This window comes from Dipodomys merriami, unplaced genomic scaffold (assembly GCF_024711535.1).
Source record: "Dipodomys merriami isolate MVZ:Mamm:240054 unplaced genomic scaffold, mDipMer1.0.p SCAF_5, whole genome shotgun sequence".
In the NCBI taxonomy this organism is placed as follows: Eukaryota; Metazoa; Chordata; class Mammalia; order Rodentia; family Heteromyidae; genus Dipodomys; species Dipodomys merriami.
This window is the reverse complement of record NW_027206068.1, coordinates 42,589,512-42,615,255: the sequence shown is the minus strand read 5'-3', so window position 1 is coordinate 42,615,255 and position 25,744 is coordinate 42,589,512. Positions and strand designations below refer to the sequence as shown.

Genomic DNA, 25,744 nt, shown 5'->3' with positions numbered 1-25,744 from the left:
ACAGGTCAAATCAGATGGTGACTTAGAAATGATTAGTGGATATAGCAACACGAAAGTTGTGTTGGTCTTGACAAGAACAGTATGGGATATAGAAGGTAAACGAGGCAGCAGTTTGGGGAACACAGGGGGCAAATAGGAATTGTCTTCAAGATGGAAGAAATAAAGTTAGAACTTCTTACTGATGGCCTAAGCTTTTTTTTCTTCTTATGTTCTTTTTTTTAATAAGTTTTTTTAATTGTGAAAATACTGTACGGAGGGGTTACAAGTACATGAGCAAGGTAATGAGTACATTTCTTATCAAGTATTGCCTTCTTTGTTTTTCCCCTACTTTCCCTTCCCTCCCATTTCCTCATCTACACTCCCTCCTCCCCCACCACCTAAATTGTAGAGTTCATTTTTCAACATAGAGTCCTGTACATCTCATTGTTGCAATGGGTCTACCTGCATCCCTATTTAAACAATTTGTTTTTCCCTTCCCCTCCCCAAATTATACCAATATCAAATACAGTGAAAACAGGGGTTATACTGTGGGGGAGAGACATACAAAGCAAAAAAAACCCCACATGGTGCCTTATAAATACGTTAGAAACAAAAGAAAGAAAAACCCACTTGTGTCCCTATCTTGGGTTTCATTTTGCTTAACATCATCTTATCTGACCTTTTCTGCTTGTCCCAGACATACACTAGTTATTGCAAATAAGGGAAACCATGAGACCTATGTTTCTTTGGGCCTGGCTTACTTCACTTAATATGATTTTTTTCCAAGTCTTTCCCTTTCCTAACAAATGGGTGATGTCATTCTTTCTGATGGAGGCCTAGAATTCCATTGTGTATAAATATCACATTTTCTTTAACCACTCATCTACTGAGGGGTATCTGGGTTGGTTCCATATCTTAGCTATGGTAAATAATGCTGCAATAAACCATTGTGCTGGTAGCTTTAGTATGGTCTTGTTTGTGATCATTTGGGTAAATGCCCAAAAGTGGGATTGCTGGGTCATACGGGAGCTCTATGTGGAGTATTTTGAGGAACCTCCACACTATTTTCCAAAGTGGTTGAACAAGTTTACACTCCCACCAGCAATGTAGTGGGGTTCCCTTCTGGCCACATCCCTTTCAGCATCTGTTTTTATTAGATTATAGCCATTGTAACTGGGGTGAGGTAGAATCTGAATGTTGTTTTGCATTTCTTTTATGGCTAGAGAGATTGAGCATTTCTTCATGTGTCTATTGGCCATCCTTCTTTCCTCTTCAGAGAAGTTTCTCTTTAAGTTTTTAGCCCACTTATTTATTGGGCAGTTGTTTCTTTGAAGATTTGTTGTTGGGGGATTTAATTTTTTGAGTTCCAAGTATATTTTAGAAATGAGACCCTTGTCCATTGTATGGCTAGTGAAAATCTTGTCCCAATCTGTGGGCTTTCTATTGATCTTGCTAGGTATGTCCTTTGGCATGCAGAAGCTCTGCAGCTTCATGCAATCCCATTTGTCCAAAGATTCTTTGATTTGTTGTTTCTGGGTCTCTATTAAGAAAATTTCAGCCTGTGCCAAGGAGACCTAGGGTTTCTCATATTCCATCCTGTAATGTTTTCAGAGTGTCTGCTTTGACTCCGAGGTCTTTGATCCATTTGGAATTGATTCTGGTGCAGGGTGATGTATAAGCATCTAGCTTTAGTTTTCTGCAAGTGATTAACCAATTTTGCCAGCACCATTTACTGAAGAGGCTGTCTTCCTTCCATTCTAATTTTTTTAGCTCCCTTATCAAAGATTAGGTGGCTATAGATCTGTGGGTTCATTTTTGAGTTTTCAATTCTATTCCATTGATCCTGAGGTCTCTTCTTGTGCCAGTACCAAGCTGTTTTGATTACTATGGCTTTGTAGTAGAGTTTGAAATTTGGTATTGATATTCCTCTAGCACTCTTCTTTCTGCTAAGGATTGTTTTTTGCTCTTCGGGGTCTTTCAGTGTGATACCTATCAATATTCCAATCTTATTCTTCAAGAAAATAAAGAATGATGGCCTAAGTTTTCTATATTTCCTTTGTGTACAATACCTTACTATGGCCTTAAAAGACATACCTTCACTCTGGACTTGTAATTTTACCAAAAGAAATGTAAGATATGACAATGGGTCCAGAAGAGTAATACTTAACTAGTTTGAAAGTGGATAAAATATTTGGTTTCACAGAAAAAAAATAACTTTATATTCAACTTTAAAAATAAATTAGAAGGTGGGCACTCACTGCAGGCTCATAGCTGTCCTAGCAATTTAGGAGGCTGAGAGCCAAGGATAGTAGTTCAAAGCTAGCCTGGATATACAAATCAAAAAGATTCTTACCTCCAACTAACAACAAAAAGCCAGAAGAGGAGGTGTGGCTCTAGTAGTAGAGTGCCAACTGTGAGAAAAAAAAATGAGCAAGATTATGTAGTTCTGAGTTCAAGCCTCAGTAGTAGTAACAAAAATAAGGAAAATCATGTAATTAGAAGTTAGATTCAGATAGACATAAAGGAGTTGGAAACAGGAAGAAAGGGAAATAAAATCATGGCACCTGGGGAGCTGGATTTCATACTAATAAATGGTGATATTGTGAAAAGCTCTATCAGATAAGCTAAAATTTGAAACAATTTATTATTTGAGAAGGAAAAATGGACCCATTTTTATCACAATGAAATAGTTGGATGTCAGTGTTATTTTAATACCAGTACCTAAAGTAAATATGATCTAATATGTAGTTACAATAAATGATTTTAGGTGTAGGATGAATTGTGTGTGTGTGTGTGTCGGTCCTGGAGCTTGAATTTAGGGCCTGGGAAGTCTCTTGAGATTTTTTTTTCTCAAAGTTAGTGCTCTACCACTTGAGCCATAGCAGCACTTCCAACTTTTTTGGCAATGAGCCTCACTGACTTTCCTGCCCAAACTGGCTTTGAACCACTATCCTCAGGTCTCAGCCTCCTACATAGCTGGATTACAAGGGTGAGCTAACAATGCCCAGCCTGGGGTGAATTTTTAATATTTCTTTGGCTAGTCATATTAATATAACAGATTGGTTCAGGAAATAGAGAAGGATTTAGATAGAATCCAGTCAAACAAATCTTTTGGAGTTATATAGTTAATTTATAATTTTGGAGCTACATGGTTAATTTCTGGATGTAACTTCTGTTTCAGAAAATCTGAGTTCAGAGAATGGTAGTTCATCTCAACGTTAGCAGGTGTAAAAAAATCTTTTAAACATTTCATTTTCCCCTGAAGAACTGTATGATTAAGTAGCTGGATAGCATCTTCATCAATTCTTAAAAATAAGACATTTGACATACATAGGTGCCATCATTATGACAACTTCTTATTATCCATCAAGTCTCATTTACAAAATCAGATATAAAATGTAATGTAGTTCAAGCCCAAACACATTTAATTTTAATTATACTATTTTAATATTATATAGTTACGCCTTTGGAATTTAAAATCCAACTTGTTCTCTCAAAACAGCTAGAATGGTAACGGTCCTACTTTAGAGAGAGAGGGACACTTGCGAAATTGCAAATGTTCTTTGATTAGTTGTTACTGAGTGTCTATTATAGAAAGGTGCTGCCCGAGGTTTTGTGGTTTTTAATTACCTGTATGTCTCTATCAATAGAAATATTGATATTTATTATGTAGTTAATTTAATCAAATTTAAATTTTAAGTAGGAATCTGTAATTAAAAAACAATATACACGAGAACTTTTAGGTTTGAGTTCAAACATCAGAGTAAAACTTGTTTATTTGGGTATCTTTTCTGGAAGACACAAATGCTTCCAAACCACAGAGAAATGCTAGTCGTCTTTCTTTTTCAATTGTTTCATGAGGCAGAATCTTTTTCAGGTGATAAAACTTACAAGCTAAATTAAAATGCACTCTACTCATTGGCAAGCTACATGAGCAAGAATAATGTGATTGCAGTACGTGGAAGTTTTTGATTTATAACTATACTATTCTCTACTTATATGGCTGCAGTCTAGAAGGCAGAGCAATGAATCATTACAATTGTCTATTTGGGAAATGTCAAAAGATTAAGTAAGGATAGAAGAGAGAAAAAGAAAGAGCACACATTTGTGTCCAAGAAATACTCTTCAGTTAATGAGAATGTATCAGTAACACATAAATCTAGTGCCACAGAAATAATAAATTGTAAATTTTTTCAAGTAAAAGTGTGAACAAACCATAATGTTTACAACTTCTTGGGTGGAAGGTACATTGACATTAGAAGCACTGATAACTAAATCATTCCTCATTCAATAATAACTTTATAATCTATTTCTATCTTCCATCATTTTGTTAGCAGATTAATAAAGCAAGTAAGTTTAAGTTAGGGAAATAAATTAGAAATATGAACCAATTAATGATTCAATTAAAGAAACACACACAGTTTAATCGACACTTTCCAATACAAAAATAGCATCCACAGAATGTTTATTTGCTGTTTAAATTATTCCATATTTTCACATATTATGAAAAGAAAATATATTTCACCTCACACATAGTAAAAGCAAATAAGTGCAACCTTTCAAACATTAAAAATCATAATCAAATCTGTACAACAGATAAATAAATGTATACCTCTAACAGTTAGCTTATAAAAAAAAACAAAAACAAAGATGCACACATTTATTGCCCAAAGTCACCAGTTTACTTAACAATCCTACTATGGCCATTCATCTCAATCACCACTTGACTCTTAATTACACTGTATATGCTTCGATTGATAAATATTGTTTAAAAATAGGAGAGGATCATAAGAAATACCAAAATGGCTACAAAGAACTTTCCAAACATTGGAAATAATATACAAAAATTAATTAGTGGGAAGAAAACATATCAAATGGATCCAAAGACTAATTGACATTACACTGGTATAGATTAAGGAAAACAAACAGGTAAATGTTTGGCCTTTTTATAAAAAGAAGCAATGACAACAACTAACAATGACAAAACCCTGTCATGGAGCCTCAGAACAACTCTGTGAGAGACTAAGTATACAAAGATTTAGGCTTTTATGTACCTGAAAACCACAGTAAAGAGAAAATCACATCAGGAAACACAGAATATCAGAACATGAATACATATAAATTAAAGGCATATCATTCCACATCATTGCACATATGGTAAGAAAACAATACTGCAAGTCATTCTTGAGTAAAAATATTTTCACTGAAATAGTAAGTTCCACATGAGTTTAGGTAGAGTCTTTTACCACGAATTTAGTAAATATCAAAACACTCAGTGGTGTCACTAAGCTAATAAAATTATCCATACTGTTTACTGGAAAGGTAATCATTTCCCTGCCTTCATAGGTTAACTTAATATCAGTTATAAATGGAAATAGAGAACCAGTAGAAAAAGCTTTACATGCAATCCTATATGGTGCACTCTTAGTATTTCATGTTGGATATATACATTGCTTATATATACAACCACACATGCTCAATAGACATGGTACCTTCTTCCCATACATGTTTATATTGATCCATACAGATGCTCTTCTCCTCTAGGCAGATATAAAGTAATAAAATAAACCTGAAACATTTAAGTTTTGTTTTTTTAATGATTTGAGGAACCTAATGTCTTGCTTCTTGAATGGATGATAAGAAGAGTAGTCCACAAAAAAAAGCAGCTATACATGCTAATCTTTTCAAGAGAGATGAGTTATCTTTAGGAATAAAAATATGTGCAAGATCATTAGTGATCTGAGAAATTTCATGTGCTACACAAACAAAGATGAATGTGCTGACAATGATGTTGAGCACAGGGTTTCCAGGGATGAGAACCAAGATACCCCTGGTGTCCGCTGCCAGCCATATGTGGTATTGGCAAATAAATAGCTAGGAGAAAAGAAATAGTTGAAGTTAGATATATACAGAGTCCATGAATGAATGAATTTTTCCTAATTTAAATATTTGAAAGCAATAGTTTCCCCAAAAGATTAGATTCAGTCTCACTATTAGCCCTGAAAAACCCCCTGTAGAATTTACTTCCCAGGACCCCTATGCCTATACAATACTACACTATACTATCACCCACAAATGAAACTACATTAACAGGACACTGAATACTCAAAAGAGAAACTTCATTTCCTTTATGTTAAGGATAACTCAATAAACCTTATACTCTGAAATGCACATTACAGTTACATAAATTGTTTTAAAAGATTCTATTTCAAATAATAAAGTTCAGACTATGCAGAATGGACTTCAAAACCTACTGTACACTGCTTTTGTATATAATTTATATAGAATGTAAAGTCTAATATTTCCCCATAATTTCCAATCCTGTTAAAGATGAATATTATTTTGATAACCATCAATAATCTGAATTCTCATGATATTGTGTTTTATTATGGACATGATCAAGATTTCATTTTTACATGGCCTAATACTTTTCTCTTTTGATCTTAGAATCTTGATCATGCCCAAAAGCTTAAGACAATGTAAAGAATGTTCAGAAAACTATTTTCATCTAGTCATTTTAATATAGGCTTTAAAAACATTCCAAAATACTTATAACTGTACATAACAGCTCAAATTCCTTATGTCTATAATACCATGAAAGCTTTGGCTGTTAAAAATGTCAGATTTATGTATTCACATGTGTGCACATGTATATGTACACACATACATACAAAATACATGGCTGTGTATAATAAAGCAAAATATTAATGTACTAACCTCTAATGAAATTTTTCCAAACCAAGCAAAAAATGAACTGTAAACTGAACGGGCATATCCAGGGATGTTCCTTATTAGAATAAAAGCTAAAATCTAAGAAAAAAATGATAAAGATAAACTTTGCTGTATTTATTTAAAAGTATTTTAGATAAAGCTTTAAGTGGTTTTAAACTTTCTAAGTTTATTCTGAAAGATTGTGAATTTGACATGTATATTTAAGTTACAGATTTTTTGTTGTTGAGATCTTAACCAAACTGGATTTCTTGACCCAATGTCTGCATTCTGAATATCAATGCAAGGCTAAAGTTTGTTGGGGTTTTTTTGTTTTTTGTTTTTGTTTTTGTTGGCCATGGGGCCTGAACTCTGGGTCTGGGCACTGTCCCTCAGCTCTTCAGCTCAAGGCTAGCACTCTACCAGGCTAAAGTTTTATCTTATGAATATACAACGGAGAAAACCTGCTTTGAGGCTTTCTGAGTAGCAAAAGTTGGTATCAGATTTATATGGCAAAACTTCATAAAAGCCCATGATATAATCTTGCTATTTCTGTAAAGTATCTGCCTGATTGGCAAGGCAGGAATTCTCTCTTTACTATCTTTCAAACCCCTTGTTATTGTTTAGATATGAAGTGCTCTCTCATAAAGGTTCATGTGTTAAAGGCTCTGTTCTCAGTGGTGTGATGTAGGGGTGATAGGATCATTAGGTACTAACTGGATCAACAGATTAATCCACTGCTGAGTTCATAGGTGAATGAGCTATTAGGAGGCAGGGGGCCTAGTGGAAGTCATGGTGGCTAAGGGTATATATTTCGTTCCTGGACAATGTCACCCCCCCTTTCCCCCCACACACCCACACACCTCAGGTATGACTCAACTAAGGGGTATTCATGGGCAACAGCATCATGCAGACTCATCTGAATCTGATAAAGATACTTTATAGGAACACGTGGAGATGTCAAAATGAAATCCCCTTGTGCAACTAATTGGTGCTAATAAAAAACATAAAAGAAAAGAATCTGGCTTTTGGATTACATTTGTTTTGGGACCTGTGGAAAGGACGAAACAACTTGTGAGTGTGTATCTTCATCTGTACAAATGCAAGTTAGCTTAACTTTGAATGCAAACATTAAATTAGAATGCATTGTAAGTCATTTAAAAAACGTATTAGGTAATTACCATAGGTAGTATACCATATTAATGTAGGTAATAAACATAACTGATAAAACATTATAAAGATAAGACCTGAATAAAATCTTTCATAGTTTTATTATAATTAAAGTATTACATAAACTCTCTGTAAAATACTATCATATACATATATATATACACACACATAAAATCATTAACTTGAGCAACACAAAGTCTAGGAATAGTCCTTAACAATTCATCCTCTTTTTCCTGTCAACTGGCATTCCCCAATGCATACATCCTTTCTTTAGCATAGTCAATTCTTGTTGTTTGGTAACATACTTAGTAAACAATATGATTTGAAGAACAGATGAGAAATTTAAAAATTAAAAAAATGAAAATTTGTATAGCTGAGTACTATCCAAGGTACTCTGAATATATTATTCATAACTAATCATCTGTTTTACAGCAAAGCTCTTCTGGATGTTTCTATCTAGACTCATAGGCAAAACAATTAAGGTCAGGATTTCAAAGACTGATGTCTAAGCCATCAGATGTGTTAGGCTGGAAAATATCTTCCAATAAAACACTGGAATTCTTGTATATGTTGACAATGTTAATGGAGGTACCTTAGATAAGTACACTAAAAATTTTCTATCATACACCTATTTACTACCTACTTATCAATCTATTTCACATACCTACATATTATCACAAAATCTTGTGATACACACACATAACATATATATATATATATATATATATATATATATATATATATATATAAATACCTCTGTTTACATCTAAGAATAACAGTGAATGTAGTTGGAATATGGCTGAAACTTATAGCATTTGCAACTATCTGGATGCTCTTTTACAACAAGAAGCAAATGTTTGAGCATAGAGTGAATACAATATAAAGTTTAAAAGTTTCATTATCAAGTCTGGAGAATCTATCATCTTCTTGGTGATACTGAGTATGCAGAGGATTAAAAGAAATAAAATACTCCCTGCCCTGAAGAGAACTGAAGCCCTACAAGAAGCCCCTCCAGAGATTCTCCTAGCTCCTCTTGGTTGGGCTCAATTAAGCTTTAACTGAGACACAACTTCCCCTAAAACCCAGATCAATAATCAAGATAAATTAGGAAAAGGTTTTTTTCCCTAAGAAATCTATACTTAACCATCTCTACCCTGTGATTTTCTGCAATCTCCTGTACCATACTCTACCAAATCTGATTTGAGCTGTTCACAGCTTCTGCCTAACCTCAATTATTACCACACACTTCCCTGGGCTGAGTTCTGGTCTCACTAGCCTTCCTTGGATGGGCCATGCTTCCTTATACTATAAGACCCAAGTTTATAACATCATCTATTATGCTTAATTTTATCAGGGAAATAATTCCAGACCCAATCACCTCCCCTTCAACTTCAACTAGGGTCATATACTCTCCCTTATTACATTTTAGTATAGCATCATATACTGTGATTCATAATAATGTGGTTGTTATGTAATTACTACCTCTGAGAAGAAAAATGTAGGCTCAATAAGTATAGGAACAATACCTGATTTACTAATCACTGAAATGACTAACATTTGGAATCAAAAGTTTATTTACTGATTTTTTGTGCCAGTCCTAGAGCTTGAACTCAGGGTCTGAACACTATAACCGAGCTTTTTTGTGTTCAAAGCTATCACTCTACCACTTGAGCTCTACTTCCCGTTTGGGTATTTTTTTTTTTTGGTGGTTAAATGGAGGTAACCAGGGTGGCTTCAAATCATGATCCTCAGATCTCATCCTCCTAAGTAACTAGGATTACAGATGTAGGCTATCAGTGCCCTGCTAAAAGTTTATTAAATTTTTAATAAAAAATCTTTATTAAATGTTTATTAATACTTATCATTATACAATTCTGAATTTCTTGAGAATTGAGCCTCATATCTAGCATAGTATTTAATACATAGAAATTAAAGAAATTCGAATAATGAAAAGGAGATAAGAATTAATATTTTGTAGGTCACAAATACTGAATTAGATCATTTCCAACCATTTAACATGGTAACTCTTGGAGATTTAATATATCTGTTATTACAGAAGATGGTAAAGTATAGAAAGAATAATAAGTAAAATTTTTACATTACCTCTATGTTTACCCAAAATTAAGTAAAAATTTCTCAACATTAAAAAAAAATATTACCAGAACCTGGGTATGGTGGTACACTGTATAATTTAACACAAAGAAGCTGAGACAAGAGGAACATGAGTTCAAAGACAGCTTTGGCTACATAGCAAGACTTGTATCAATGAAACATTACCTGTACCACAGAAACAGATGGGTGGAGTTCATTACACTCTGCCTTGTTTTTACAACTGCTAGCCCAAATGGAGTAAGTCTAAAACAAAACAAAACCAAACAAAACAAAATCTATCAGTTCACAAAAATAGTTAAACTTTAGAGTAGGGAAAGTTCTTATGCCTATTTTATTTACAATATTCAGTTCATCATATTATATTCATTATATTTATATGTGTGTGTCCAAGGTGATTAAAAAATTCTTCTTTCACTGACTCAATTATTCTTCATATTTAATATACATAAACATTTTCCTTAGAATTTATATTGTTAGAAAAAATTAAAGCAAAAAAATTAAAGATATTTACTAAAAATAATTGATTTTAATCCTTTACTCACTTTAAAATTAAGCTTCTATGTTATGTAAGATAATGAAAGAGGAAAAGGGGAGAATGCACTCAAGAATTCATTGTAGGTCTGGGAAGGTGGCTCAGTGGTAGAGTGCTTGCCTTGCATGCATGAGGCCCTGGGTTCGATTCCTCAGCACCACATAACCAGAAAAAAAAAAAAAAAAGCCAGAAGTGACACTGTGGCTCAAGTGGTAGAGTGCTAGCCTTAGCTGAAGAGCTGAGAGACAGCGCCCAGGCCCAGAGTTCAGGCCCCATGACCAAAAAAAAAAAAAAAAAAAAAAAATCCATTGTATATACCACAAAATTAAGAAAAATAAAGGCAGAAATGTGTTGAAGGGGGATGAAAATGTTGAGGGATGACACAGATCAGGATGTGTTGCACATATGAACTGCTTTGTTAAATGGCAAAAAAATTCAATACGTATTCTAAAATATTAAGAAAAGTAAGGGAAGGAGTGATTTGGGAGGAGTAGGTGAGAACACTGAAAGAGGCGACACTGATCAAGACGCACTGTGCTCATACACCGCCTTGTGGAATGGCAACTGCTTGTACAATTACTTAAAGATAATACATTTTTTTAAAAAAAGAACTACTGCATTAAAAAAAATCTTTAATTGCTGATACTACCTAGCTATTGTGACTCTATGGGGAATGAATTTCATAAATAGGAATAAAATCTATTGCCAGTTATAAAAAAAAGGTTCTGGAAAATTATTTCAGCAAAACTTACCAAGAAAGAAACTACTGAAATAAACAACAGAACATTTGAAATTTTGCTTGAAAAAAGAGGTTCGCCCTTTCCTTCAGAAAGTACTTGACGTTTCTGTAAAGCCAAATAAATGAAAGCAAACAGCATTCCATGAAAAACTACCTGAAAAAAACAAACAAGAGAAAAATTGTCTTACTTTACAAGAATTAGCAAAAATATTTTGTTAATGATGACTATATCACCAAAAGTAAGTCAGTTAAAAGTTTAAGGGTTTGGCGTTTTTATAAAGAACTTAAAAAGTTAGAGTGAAACATCAAATAATGAAATAAAGCCAGTGATTGTTAGAAACCATCAGTGATAGGCAGGTCAAAGGCTATTGTATTTATATGAGATAAAACTAGTTCTCTGTGAGCAGTCTCAGAAGGAAGTAATAAAGACAATTTATTTACTTTATTCTATGTTTTGCTGGTAGTGGGGATTAAGCCCAAGGCTTTGTGCATATTGAATACATGCTGTGCCACTGTGCATGCTAATTAAGTACATGACTCCAGTCCCAACAACTTAAAAATAAGAATTTCTCCTAAAGATACATGAGAAAAATTTAAATACACCCAACAAGACATCTTTTATACTGATCTACCAATTTTTTAGTCAAATAAAATCAACAATAATACCAAGTACACTTTTAAAAAGAATATATACATAGGAGTGAAAAAAACAATGTAGAGCAGAAAGCATACAATGTTTCCTTTTTTTTTTGGTCCGGTAGTGGGGCCTGAACTCTGGGCCTGGGCGCTGTCCCTCAGCTCTTCAGCTCAAGGCTAGCGCTCTATCACTTGAGCCACAACGCCACTTCCAACTTTTTTCTTTTTGCTTATGTGGTGCTGAGGAATTGAACCCAGGGCCTCATGCATGCAAGGCAAGCGCTCTACCACTGAGCCAGCTTCCCAGCCCTATAATGTTTCTTAAAAAAATGACATGAACATATAAATAGACCTAATAAACACACAATATGAATTATGCAGATTTAATATTCATGTAAACCCCTAAAGTTTGAAACCTAATCCCCAATGTAACAATTTTGAAGTTGGGGTTTCACAGAATTGAAAAGGTGATGAGGGTGGACCCTTTATAAAGTAAGGAATGAGTACTGTTACCCTGATAGCTCCCTATCCTTTCCACTATGTGAGGACATGGCTCTGTGAACCAGGATATAGATACCCACCATAAAACCAAATGTATACACAGTCAACTTAAAATGCCCCGTCTGGTGTTCTGCTTAGTAGTTCATATACACTAAGAAGTGTATCACAGTAAACTACTCTAAATGAGGCTTTAGAAAAAAGCTTCTATTCATATATGGTTTGGGAATTCAATAAACAGTGAAAAGTGGATAGGTATTGGAAACCAGGAACATCATCGAACAAGCCCCCCCCACACACACAAACAAAAACCATTTGTTGAAAGCAAAAGGAGATGAGTCAAAGATAGAAAGAAGATGCAAGTATATACAACTGTATTAACTGAAATATAGTAGATTCAAGGGGGAACTCAAATAATATAATTCCTTAGAAAGCAAAGCCAAGATTCTACAAAATAAACCCCATGAAACAAGTATGTGAAGGGGTAGAGTGAGGTCAAGGGGAGAAAGGTAGATGAATGAAGAGGAAAAGGGAGGGGAGGGGAGGAGAAAGCAGTCAATAATTCAATGTGTAGCCTACAAAATTAAGAAACCCGGGAAGGAGTAGGTTGAGAGGGGTAAGTGAGAATGCTGAAAGGAGTGAGTGATCATGATACATTGTATTCATAAATTGCTTTGTTGATGGCAAATTCTCTGTACTACTATTTAAAGATAATAAAAATAAAAGGTAAAGAATAATCAGTATTTACTTAATATATAGTATTTTCTAAATGTCTTGTATTTTCTCAGCTGGTGGCTCACACCTGTAATCCTAACTACTCAGGAGGATGATACCTGATAATCATGACTGAAAACCAGCCCAGACAGGAAAGTCTCTGAGACTCTTATTTCCAATTAACTACCAAAAAGCTGGGAGTTTTAAGGCTGAAGTGGCAGAATGCAAACTAGCCTTATGCAAGACAAAACAAAACAAAACAAAACCAACAAAAAAATACCTCAGGGATAGTGCCCAGGCCATGAGTTCAAGCCCCAGGACTGGCACTCGTGGACAAACACATACACAAAATCAGTCAAGTTTTTGGGGGGTCGGGAGGGCTGTGTAGAGGTGAGGAGTGACCTGCAAGGGCTCATCCATTGAGCTAGAAATTGAACTCTAGCCGACTGAATCTTAACTGGTTTTTGCTTGGGAATGGTTTAAGTGTGGAACTATGCCTAGCCAAGTGCAAGCACAGATTTCAAACCTTAGTACCCCCAAAAATGAAAAAGAAAAATGAATCTTAACCATTTTTAACTTCATGGAATAATCCAATACATTTGTTTATTCTTTTGTATAATTCTACAACAAAATTCCTACTGCATAGGTTAGTGCTCCAATATAGGTAGTAATCTTGGAGTTTTTAGACTTAGATTGCAAAGGCTTAGAAGCCCTATGGGTGTATCTTCCTTTTCTAATGTACACTTCACATCACCAATATCTAGGACTTAGAAGTTCAATATTCTGAATTCTATTCTGAGTTGTTGAAGCATATGTGGATCACTGGATTATAGCTTATTCCTAGACCACTTTAGAAACATTTTTATATTATCTGCTTTCTGGTGAACATACACATGCATTTTCTATTCCTGCTGTAAAGAATAAGGAGATGCGGTAGACTATTAAATGACTTACTAAATCAATGTGTTCCTCTATTCTAAAATTAGATAAAATAGATAAACGAGTTACTAAATTACTAAAGCTCAAAAAGTTCAAAAAGCTCAAAAAGTATAATTTGAAATGGCAAAATATCAAAGTAAATACATACGTAACGATCCAACCTCCATCTGAACCACCATTCATACACATTCCCATTCAGCTCAAAACACTTAGACAAAGGCCAGAGAGAAAAGATCTTCTCAAATGCACCCTGAGAAAAGAAATCCAGAAACATTGTTACAATATAAATCAACATTTGTTTTGCAAGTCTATTTTAAACTGTAGTTTTCTAAAGTTATGATTCACAATGTTTAGTCTATTCATATAAAATATTAGAAATTCATTGTAAAATAAATTAATTTTCTAATGACCAAAACAAAGGTGACTTAAAGCTTTTTAAACTTATTCACACTTTACATGAAAGCTACTAAGACTGTAGTTTTCAGAATACTAGAACTTGGAAAATCATTCTATAGCATTACAAGAGTCCTCTGAACTAGTCACCTTACTCAATCATTCAGAGAATAAAGATGCAAAAGTCTTATAACATTCCTGCACATTAATGAAGTCTTTTAAAAACAGAGATCAATTGCCAGACTAAGGAACCACAACAAATTCTATTAAGAAAAGCTCCATTATTTGACCTAATGCCACAATAAAAAAAATGTATTTATATGTGTTTTATATCTATCTATTTATCTATCTATCTACAATTACTAAATTACTAAAGCTCAAAAAGTGAAAATATTTCAGATAATGCTGAATCATTAAGTCAAAAACATTATATTAACAAAATGGAATAATCTTCGTTTAATCACAAGATTTAAAAGAGTATAGTAAAAATAGATTATATCAAAATTTATGCTCCAGAAAACTGTTAATTCTTACTGAGAGTTGTATTCCTAAGTATTTTGGATCACATACATACATGCATATTGATATAAATATAGATACAGGACATTTACAGCTTAACGTTTTATTTCTAATTACAATTTACCTCTTCTGTTTGAGCTTTCAATTTTTAAAAGATAAAGAGCTACACTGGATTTTCTTTTGTACAGGGATCAACACTGACCCAGAGCCGAAGAAATCATCTATTGACTCTATTAAATCTCTGGTCAGCTTTCTGTTCATTGCCACAGAAGCACTCATGGGGTTGGAAATTTTGATAAACAACTGTCAAGTAGTTGTTGCTCTTATTTCTTTATATACTTGTCTGCTGCTTCCTTATTGTTTAATCTCCTATTTAAAAACCCTGATGTCATGCATAAATAAAAACGTTTTAAATAATTCTAAGAACGCAAATAAGTATTAATGCCTACAAAAAAAACCTTTCCAAAATAGCTTTGTAAAATTATACACAAAATACACATGAAGTATTTACACTTGACACAGCCTGGTACAAAGCCAAGTGATAGAGATACAGTGAACTGTAGAATGTGTCAAAACTATAGGCATTCAAAGTAAAAATATTGTTATAAATATCATTCTTCCCCAAATAAAATGTCTTCCTGATAGACTGAACCAGCACAAGCAGACTGGCATACTGCTAAAACAACAGAAAATGCCAACCATTAAAATGAAAGGATGAAAGGTTAGAGCTAGGAAAATGACCCAAAATTCCATTAAATTAAATGTATGACACATAAACAAACACCTTTGTACCTAAGTTCACTTTACTAACTGCCCAAATTTTTCTCTATGCAGTTATAGAAAAATCAGGTGAAAGTTTGATGAAATGAATAATGCACAAACCAAGCTGCAAATTCTGTCAAGAGAATTTTGATCTCCACTTAGAGTAGTGTCTTCTAAGAGGCATTCAATAAACGTTTGATTGATCAAAGTCAAGTAAAATGGATCTTGAACAACTGCCAGAAGAAGAGCTTTAAATTGCTCTTACAACAAAAACAGTGGTAACTAAAGTAGAACTACATTGAATAGTCAACTACAAAGTGACACTTTTATTACAGTCATTAAAATATGAAACAAAAAAAGGCTCTGACTCTTCTCACATACTTTAATAGACTTGAACTTTAAAATACTACAAAATAAAAACAGAAAAGGCTGTACAAACCTGAGAATACGCCAAAAAACAAATGCACAACAGCAAAAAGGCTAGCTTCAACAGTAAGCCAAAATGCCAGAAACAATTTCCTAAGAGAGAAAATATTCAATTTACTAAAAAAAAATTCATATTAGAAAACGTATTAAATACTTTCTATTTAGAACACTTATACCTTGACTAGTTCTCAAGACAATTTAAGGATGCATAATAAGGATATAAAATGTATCTACTGGAGTAGAATGTAAGGGGTGTCAAAAAATAAAACTAACTAAATAACTAGATAAATAAAATATACTAGGTAGTATAAATTACAGGTAGGACAAAGGGTGAAAAAACGTAGGAGATTCTTTTTAGAAATGAGACTAAAATGAAAAGCAGTACCCTATACACTGTTGTTCATCCACTATCGATATATCTGAAGACATTTTAAAAGATATTTTAAAATACCGCTTAGATATTATTATACTTAATCCTACAAAATATAGAGTATGTTCAATGTAATGTTAAAACTCATATTACAAAACACATTTTAACATACATATATTTGAAATTGTGTTCAAATCTTTATAAACATTAACTAATAGGTAGGTTTGTGTAGATAAACTACATTATAGAGGCTGTCCAAAGACACCATTTCAACTTTTTCTAGAAAAATTATCTGATATTATAGTGAGATCCAATGAAAAAGTGTTTTTGATATATATTTGCCTAAAAGCCAAATGTGCTTTTAAAAATAAAAAAGCATTATTTCTCCAAACAAAGGAAATCTCATTTTAATAATATGATCTTAAAAAAAAATAGCATTAACATAAATAAATGATTATGGCTTTAATTTGAATATGATCAGTAACAAGTGATAGGAAATATGAATATGAAAACTTTTGGGATACTTAGGTTCTTTATGCCTTATATGTTAGGTATTCAATGTACAGATGTGGAGACGGAACCAGAGAACTTGAAGGGATGGGAGGGATGGGAGAGATAGGGGAGAATGATGGAAAGGGTGGCATTGATTAAGATGCTTTGCACTTACAAAGTGACATGCTGACTTGAAACCCCTTTGTACTATTACTTAAAGGTAATTTGGGAAGGGTAAACAAAGGAGGAGGCTACAATGCTTGATAAGAAATGTACTCACTATCTTGCCCATGTAATTGTAACCCCTCTGTACAGTATTTTCACAATAAAAAAAAAAAGGATTATAGCTCACGCCTATAATTCTAGCTACTCAGGAGGCTGAGATCTGAGGATCACCAATTCGAATCTAGCCCAGGCAGAAAAATCCCAGTGAGACCCTTATCTCTAATTAACCACTCAAAAACTGGAAGTGGCACTATGGCTCAAGTGGTAGCACCCGCCTTGAGCACAAAGAGGCTCTGGAACACTGCCAGTCTCTGAGTTCAAGCCCTAAAACTGACCAAAAAACAAAAAAAGATAATTTAAAAAGAAAAAGTTGAAAAAAATCTCTCTCTATATATATACATATACATATATATCTATATATCAGAACTGTCAAATACTAAGGCAAGATGTGTGGCTGAAGCTGAATTTAGTTTTTCCTTCTCCCAGCTGTGTTACACTCTGGCATTACACTAGGAAATGTGAAAACTACTGTATTAGCTAGAGGGAACACACATATAAACCAGTATTACAAGTGTTATACTGTATTGCATACTATGTCATTATAATCTTCACTGAACTACTCTAATATTTTAGAAACTTACTTTAAGAACAAAACTTCAAAATGTCAAAACTACACATGAATGTCTACACATCTCAATAAAAAGAAAAGCTTCTCAACTAAAAAGGAATTTTATACATTGAAAGAACATTTATTGACATTAGTAAGAGTATATTTACCATTTGCTTTTTTTTGAATTATTTGGGGCCATAGTGCTAAAGTAACATATATGACCATAAACCATACAGTGACCAAGGGGACAAAGTAATAGAATTGATAAGGTCGATCCATTACTATACATAACACTACTACCAGGAAATTGAGACGAAATAAGACCTATGAAAAAAGAGAAGAAAATAGTTTTTATGGTATACAAGTAAAGACAGATTTTCTAGTTCTGACAGAGTATTAACATTGAGGCCTTAAAAATAACTGTATAAACATATTTTATTAATCTTTAATTATATTTGTATAATCATTGTAATTATATATCCTTATATTAACTAAATCCCATCAAAGTGCCAGCTTGAGCTGTCCTCTAGCTTCAACTATCATCTTGTTAAATATAAGGGAAAAAAACCCATAAACCTCTTTTGTAGAGCTATAGTTTATAAGCAGAGATTGGATTACCTCAAGAAAAGGGTATCAATTTCATCTCTTGTCTGACTATGAGTCTGACTATGATTTATCCCATTGGGATTAAACTGAGGGTTGTCACAGTTACAAAGTAATATTACTCTAATTTAAAAAAAAATGTCTTTGGAGCCTTTGTTATCATCATCTCAGATATCAGTTGGAAATCATTTTAAAAACAATATTTGAACTTATTAAAAACAATATTTGAACTTATTATGAAACCATGGACAGATTATATGATCTTTCTGAGTCTTAGTTTCCTTATCTATAAACATGAAATAGTATTGCAACAGAAGGTATATAAGATAATGTTTAAAAACTAGTTAGCACAAGGTAGAAAGCTAATAAAATATGTACTAGCTGAAGATTATCTACTCTTCAGAGAAACAACTTGTAACAATAACTCTCTACCTATATTTGTTTGAACTAAATGAATCAACAATGTCACTTGCATATCAGTGGTACTACTGTACATTATCTAAATGATAATTTCCTCCTCTCACCAAAAAATTATCTCAAATTATCAGACTATAACTTTGATGTTATTTCAAAAATTCAAATTATTCAGTCTTATACTGACCTTACTCATATTTCCTCAAGAGTTAGGCACAGAAGCATGTCAAATTGAAAGAAAAACATAATAACTCAATGAATTCCTACCTGACATACTCTATGGATTCCAAAGTCGCCTTTGATCCAAAAATATGAGAAATGTCCATACCCTGTCTGAAACAGATATGCAGCAACCAGCACTCGAATATGCATGTACACAGGCAAAAACTGTTGACAAGAATAAATAGGTAAAACATATGGTGGCATAAACTATTCCTTGAATTATCATAACTTAAACATCAGCATACATATTTGTTTATAAAGAAACACCATTTTCATTTGGTATTAACTCAATGAAAACATTCCCAAGACATTATTATAGCAATGATTACAAGAATATAGACTTCACAATCAGATGGACACATGTTCAAATTCTAGTTCTGTTACTTCTATCTATAGGATATTAAGTTTTCAAACTCACAAAATGAGAATTTTACCTTCTTTATTAAACAGTTCTTATTAAACACAAAGGAAATAATATATGGAAGGAATTTTATAGATCAATTTGCACCCAGGAGCAATCCAATGTATAATAGTGGCAATTATTAACCACCATACATCCTGATTATCCTGGATTTCATATTTTCTTAATATGAGGTGAAAAACAAGACAACAAACACTATTTATTTCTTAAAAATTTAAGTCTTAGACTTGTAAGTAAAATAACCAAATAACTACTTTTAATACTTAACAAAATACCTAACAAAATAAATATTTTAGAAAACATATCTAAGCATAATTTAGAAATATCCCTCCCCTCCACTTTGTTTTTTGGATAGTACTGGGGTTGAAACTTAAGGCTACCATTTAAGCTTGCTTGTGTGGCTGGTGCTCTACCATTTGAGACACTCTTCCAGTCCTAACTCTTCTTCTACGAAACAACTGTTTAATACTCCTACTGTCTTCATCATGATGGAGCTTATTAAAATCATTTACTCTGATGTTGCAAAGAATCACATCCTCACTTCTAAGGTAAAAAGCAACACACTTTAACTCCATGTATAAGGATCATGGGAAATGTTACTTTAATTCTCATTGTCTTACACATTTCACCTGACTACCAATCACTTTCAGCAGTATGTTCACCATCTCTTCAACATACTGGCTGCATTTGTTTTTTGTTTTGTTTTTCCTTCCTTTCTTCCTTCTTTGCTCCCTCCCTTTCTTTTCTTTCTTAAAATTTTATTTGAGACAGAGTCTCAGTATGTAGCCTAAGTTGGCCTTGAATTCATGATCTACCTGCTTCTGCAAGTGAGTTATGGTATTACAACAATGTGTCACTGTGCCCACTTCTTATTTTGATTTTTAAAATATGATCTTTGGCCCGGTGCTGGTGGCTCACTCTTGTAATCCTAGCTACTCAGGAGGCTGAGATCTGAGGATCAAGGTTCAAAGCCAGTCTGGGCAAAAAGTCTGTGAAACTCTTATCTCCAATAAACCACCAGAAAATCAGAAGGCGCTGTAGCTCAAGTGGTAGAGTGCTAGCCTTGAGCGAAGAGCTGAGGGACAGCGCCCAGGCCCAGAGTTCAAGCCCCATGACCAACAAAAAATAAATAAATAAAAATAAATAAATAAAATATGATCTTTAAAAGGCTTGTAGAGTGATACCTAGCCTTTGCAATTGCTAAATTTCTATGGGTTCCATTTTACAAACTCAGCTGATCACCTTTGCAAGTATCCAGCATAAATATTGTTTATGAAAATAAAGTGAGTATAGGCATCTTTTGCATGTTTGCTGAGATATATTTTTAGGTATTAATATTCTGGGAGAAAAACTTAAATATATCATAAATTTTCCTCATCTCCATTTTAACTGAACTGTTAAGATTCCTCATCCTCTAAACTGGTCTTCTCACTTATATTCCCTTGCCAACTACCTTGTTTACCTGTTCATTCAGTCATAAAATATTCTTCCCTTCCCAAATTTTGCTTAATCAAACCTTATCCTCCTTCATAGCAGGTTAAAAACCCCAATACTGGCTGGACAATTATTAACTGCTATAGAGTTCTTTTTCACTAAAAGCTGAAATCCATCTGTAAAAGCTACAATTTCAGTCTTCTAGAACAGCTATGTCCTACAGAAATAAAATGGGAGTCATCTGTCAATGTAACTATCAGAACATTTAAAAATTTAAAAGAAACAAATGAAATTAATTTTAACAAATATATTTACTTTAATATATAAAAATATTGTAACTTCAGTATGTATAGGGGATAATATACTTTATTTTTACATGAAGTTTTTTAAACTTAGTACTAGTTTATTTTAATTATAATTCTCAGTTCTGACTAGCTACATTTGAAATGCTCAAAAGCTTTATGTAGCTACTGGTTACTACAGTAGAGTGTAGCTATAGATCCACAGTAGAGTATAGCAATAAATCCATAGATGTATGAATCTATGGATTACCATAATAGGTAACCTTTCTTACATCTGATCTGCATTCAAGTATTCGAAACAGATGTCAAACCTATGTTAGCCATTCCCAATTACTTTAACCACTTTCCATAAAACATGCTCTCAAGTTCTTTGAGACTTGAGCTGAGAAATCTGGTAAATATATTTAAACAACAAATACAATTCACTTAACTGAATGAAATATACTGTTATAACAATTTCAAGGTCCTACAAATGCTGGTCTATTATAAATTTCAAGCAACATTTCTGTTAACATTTTACTACAATATATTTTAAACCATAACAAAGCTAAAAATCCAAGCTACGCTGAGAAATGTTAAGTGTTGCAGAGCATGTGACAGCACTCCTAGGCATTTGGCCATGGTACTGGTAGAAAGAAAGGTAGCTTCTTACATGACCACACTATCATCACAACACCCAAGAAAATTAATATGAAAATAATAGCATCTACTTTAGAACTCAGATTTAAACATCTCTGATTATTCTTCTATACAATTAAAGAAAATGTATCTGATATGGTCATATATACCTATAATCCCAGAACTTTAGAGGTGAAAAGTAAGAGGATTTCAAGTGCAAGGTGAATTTTTGAGACTCTCAACAAAGGCTAGGATATAGCCCAGTGGTATATGCCAAAAATGTGCACATTCCTAGGTTCAATTCCCAGCACTGAAAAAATAAATAAATCTAGGGGCTGCAATCAAGAATAACACATTACATTTAGTTGTTCTTTCCTTCTGTCTCAGTATAAATGGTTTTTCTTTTCATCTTTCATCAGTCAAGTATCAAAACAAAATTTAATTTATATATCAATATATCTAAATATCTGTTGTGTGTGTATTTAAAATATGTTTAACATTCTCAATACAAAAGATTTAAGAGCTTGACTGACTCTGGTTTTATTCTTTTCTGGTTCTCCAAATTTCTTAATGAAACTCTCAGAGTGAAAAAACAAACAAACACAATACAGGGAAAAACAAAATAACAAATACCAAGCAAGTGGTTCTCTCTCTATTAAGTTCACAGCATTTTAAATGAAGTACATATTTGATATGTAAATTTTATTTTAAAGGAAAATATACCAACAATCACAATCTGCTAGACCATCTGGGTTATTTTAATAGTCTTCTGCAATTTTTAACATAGTTTTTCTTTTGGCATGAAATATGGCACAAAGTTTGAAATGTTTTACTCAAAACATTAAAATAAGTAATTAAAATAACCATGGCAGTTAAAAGTTTTTAATGAGATTAATCTCTCAACTATCCAGGAATAAAGTCTCAAAATATAAACTGTACTAACAATGTTTGTCAATACAGGTAATTTTTAATGACAAAATGTGATATAACAGAAGAGTGATATAGTAATTAATCATTACAAATGATCAGTTAATGAAAAGTATGTCTTTCCAGAGCAGGGTATTTTTTTTTGTCAATTAGAATGAATTGGGAGGTAATCTAAGAAGATATATTAGAATATTAGGTTTGTAAGTGATTATAATAGAAAGCCAAATTATCTTCATCCTATTATGATCTAAATTCTATCTGGAATCATTGACTTGAGAAACTTAATCTTCCATGAATTATATTTTTTTAATAGAGATATCACCCTGTAATATGTCAGCAATTAATTATGTCTCTACATGGTATTTTCTTAAAACGAAACATGTTTTCCTCTGAAACTCAGTCTTTATTCATATGTCAGCAGTATTTCTCTAATTCAACATTCATCTCTAATCTCTATTTACTTTTTAGAGAATATGAATTTAATTCCAAGGTAGGCTTATAAACTAAGTCTTGTCATCTCCATCTCTCCTTGCTTCAGGTATCTCTAACTGTCTTAGCTCAACAATAACTACTCAAATTCCCTAGCTCCAGCTTATTCACAGCTTCTATGTTCACAGGAACTTAACTGTTGTTGCCACAAGTATACATATTATAGCCATATAATTTCAGTAAAAAGTACATGTCATTCCATTACTTTGTATCTTTCAAACCATCCATAAAGTCACCAATTTTTAGAAATAAGAGACAATTTTTACATATGTGAAAAATTATTTACTTTCTTATTGCTGTGCTGCTATGTAATTTTCAAAACGTTCTTTTCTGATAACTTCTCTCTTATGTCAATTTAGCACTGATTCAAATACTGTTTATGAAAAGTCATGGACATATGTTTTATATTCACAAATAAAGGAATAAAACAGTTTGGGAGTCCCAAATTACAAATAAGTTTCTAATTTAAATTTCCTCTAAAAAAGTTTTCATCAGTCAGTTTGAACCTTCACTATGAAAGCCTAGGTGAAAAGTTGTTAGGCTCAGCTACAAAAAACTTTTTAAAGCACTACAGCAAAATGTTACAATTAAGAATGAATAGATTTTCTTCTAACCCTGCCATATTCAAGGGTAGCCACAGATCAGGAAGAAAAGAGTTTCATCCAGATACAAAGGGCAATGGCTCACCAAAGCAGGGTCTTCTACTACATTCAGGAAGAAGTGCTTAAGAATGTGGCCTTGGGTGGGGCGCTGGTGGCTCACACCTATAATCCTAGCTACTCAGAAGGCTGAGATCTGAGGATTGGGGTTCAAAGCCAGTCCGGGCAGGAAAGTCCATGAGACTTTTATCTCCAATAAACCAGAAAACCGGAAGTGGCTCTGTGGCTCTCTTCAGCCTTGAGGTGAAGAGCTGAAGGACAGTACCCAAGCCCAGAGTTCAAGACCCACAACCAACAACAACAACAACAAAATGTGGCCTAAAATATAGAGCCCTTCAGCTACTTAAATGCTAGCATTAAAGATGTCAACTCAAATGAATTGTTCCCTTATCTTCTTGAACAAAACTCATTTTGCTTTTAGAATTATAGATGCACAAAGTCAGAAGAAGAATGAAAAGGTAAAATGATTAAATGGAAATCAAAAGGTTCTCTAAAAAACAGAGAACATAGAAAACAAACAAACAAAAAGTACCCTTTAAGAAGCAGTAAAGTGATTTGTATCATCTGAACTTAAATTCAGATTACTTACTGTACTTGCTCCAGAGATATGATAAATTAAAATCACAAGTTGCATCCAGCCTTTCCATTCATCTGTTTGTTCTCTATTTAAGACTTTAGTCTGCATAAAGGAACCAAAATCTGTTTAAAGATTCACCAAGAAGTAATTCTTTGGGTTATATATATTATATATTCTTAAAACACATCAAAAGTAATACTTCCGTAATAAGAATCTTGGTGGGGAAGAGAGTTAAAAACCTTTCATTTCATGCTAAAACATGCAATTAAGCTATTTTAAATATAATTTGAAAAATAACTATAAACTACAGGCATTTTGAAGAACTTAGTTGAGTTTTTACAGTTTTACATTAAAATTGCATTTAAACATGACAGTTGTATTTGTAGATCTAAAAATGATATTTGATAACAAAATTTTAGAATTTCAGAGTTAAAAATTATTTTACAATTCTCATACGCTATTGAGAATAAGGTTCTACTATTATATTTTCCCTAGTATGCTTTTATTGGAGATGAAGAACAGATTAATCATCCTCATTTGAAAATTACTTTTGACAATAGAACTTAATTCAAATTAAATCACAATATATTTAATTATATATATTTGTATGTACATGAGATATTAAATAGTACCTAGCATGTGAAGGTGAGTATAACATCAAAAGTCTTTCCACCTTCTCCATCTCTAAGCAGGCAATATTAACACTAAGTCAAGATTTTTTTCCCACAGGTCATACTTTCCAACTTTTTACAACCTTTCACTTGATTCTGAATTTCCTCCAAATTATTTTGAAAAGCAAATGTTTATGGGGGGAAATGATAGAATGGGTGTGACACTGATCAAGATGTACTATACTCATAAATTAACATGTTGAATTAAAATCCTTTTGTACAACTATTTAAGGATAATTTTTTTTTGGGGGGGAGGGGTCAGTCATGGATCCTGATCTCTGGGCGTGGGGCTCTGTCGCTGAGCAATTCAGCTCAAGCAAACGCTCTAGCACTTGAGCCAAAGTACCACTTCCAGTTTTGTGGTGGTTAACTGGAGATAAGAGTCTCCTGGATATTCCTGCTTGGGCTGGCTTTGATCTGTGATCCTCAGATCTCAGCCTTCTAAGTAGCTAGGAGCATGAGCCACCAGCGCCTGGCTAAGGATAATTTTTAAAACTAAAAAAAAAAAAAAAAAAAAATTCAGTAAGTGAAATTCCTTAACCCCCATTTGTATACAAGTTTGAATATTCTGGCATAGTAAATA

The 25,744-nt window shown here is 33.0% G+C and overlaps 1 protein-coding gene across 1 annotated transcript in view; it reads right to left on the bottom strand.

The window, feature by feature from the left end:
• Positions 1-4,427: 4,427 nt before the first annotated feature.
• Casd1 (CAS1 domain containing 1) overlaps positions 4,428-25,744 on the bottom strand; it is a 42,338-nt gene continuing 21,021 nt past the window's right edge. Inside the window, exons 10-18 of the mRNA XM_069996509.1 lie at positions 24,503-24,592; positions 19,109-19,228; positions 17,992-18,148; positions 16,141-16,220; positions 14,176-14,277; positions 11,254-11,394; positions 10,135-10,212; positions 6,697-6,789; positions 4,428-5,853 (exon numbers count right to left, since the gene is read on the bottom strand). Coding sequence (XP_069852610.1) covers positions 5,590-5,853; positions 6,697-6,789; positions 10,135-10,212; positions 11,254-11,394; positions 14,176-14,277; positions 16,141-16,220; positions 17,992-18,148; positions 19,109-19,228; positions 24,503-24,592 — 1,125 coding nt within the window. The 3' untranslated portion in view covers positions 4,428-5,589. The remainder of the gene's footprint in view (positions 5,854-6,696; positions 6,790-10,134; positions 10,213-11,253; positions 11,395-14,175; positions 14,278-16,140; positions 16,221-17,991; positions 18,149-19,108; positions 19,229-24,502; positions 24,593-25,744) is intronic.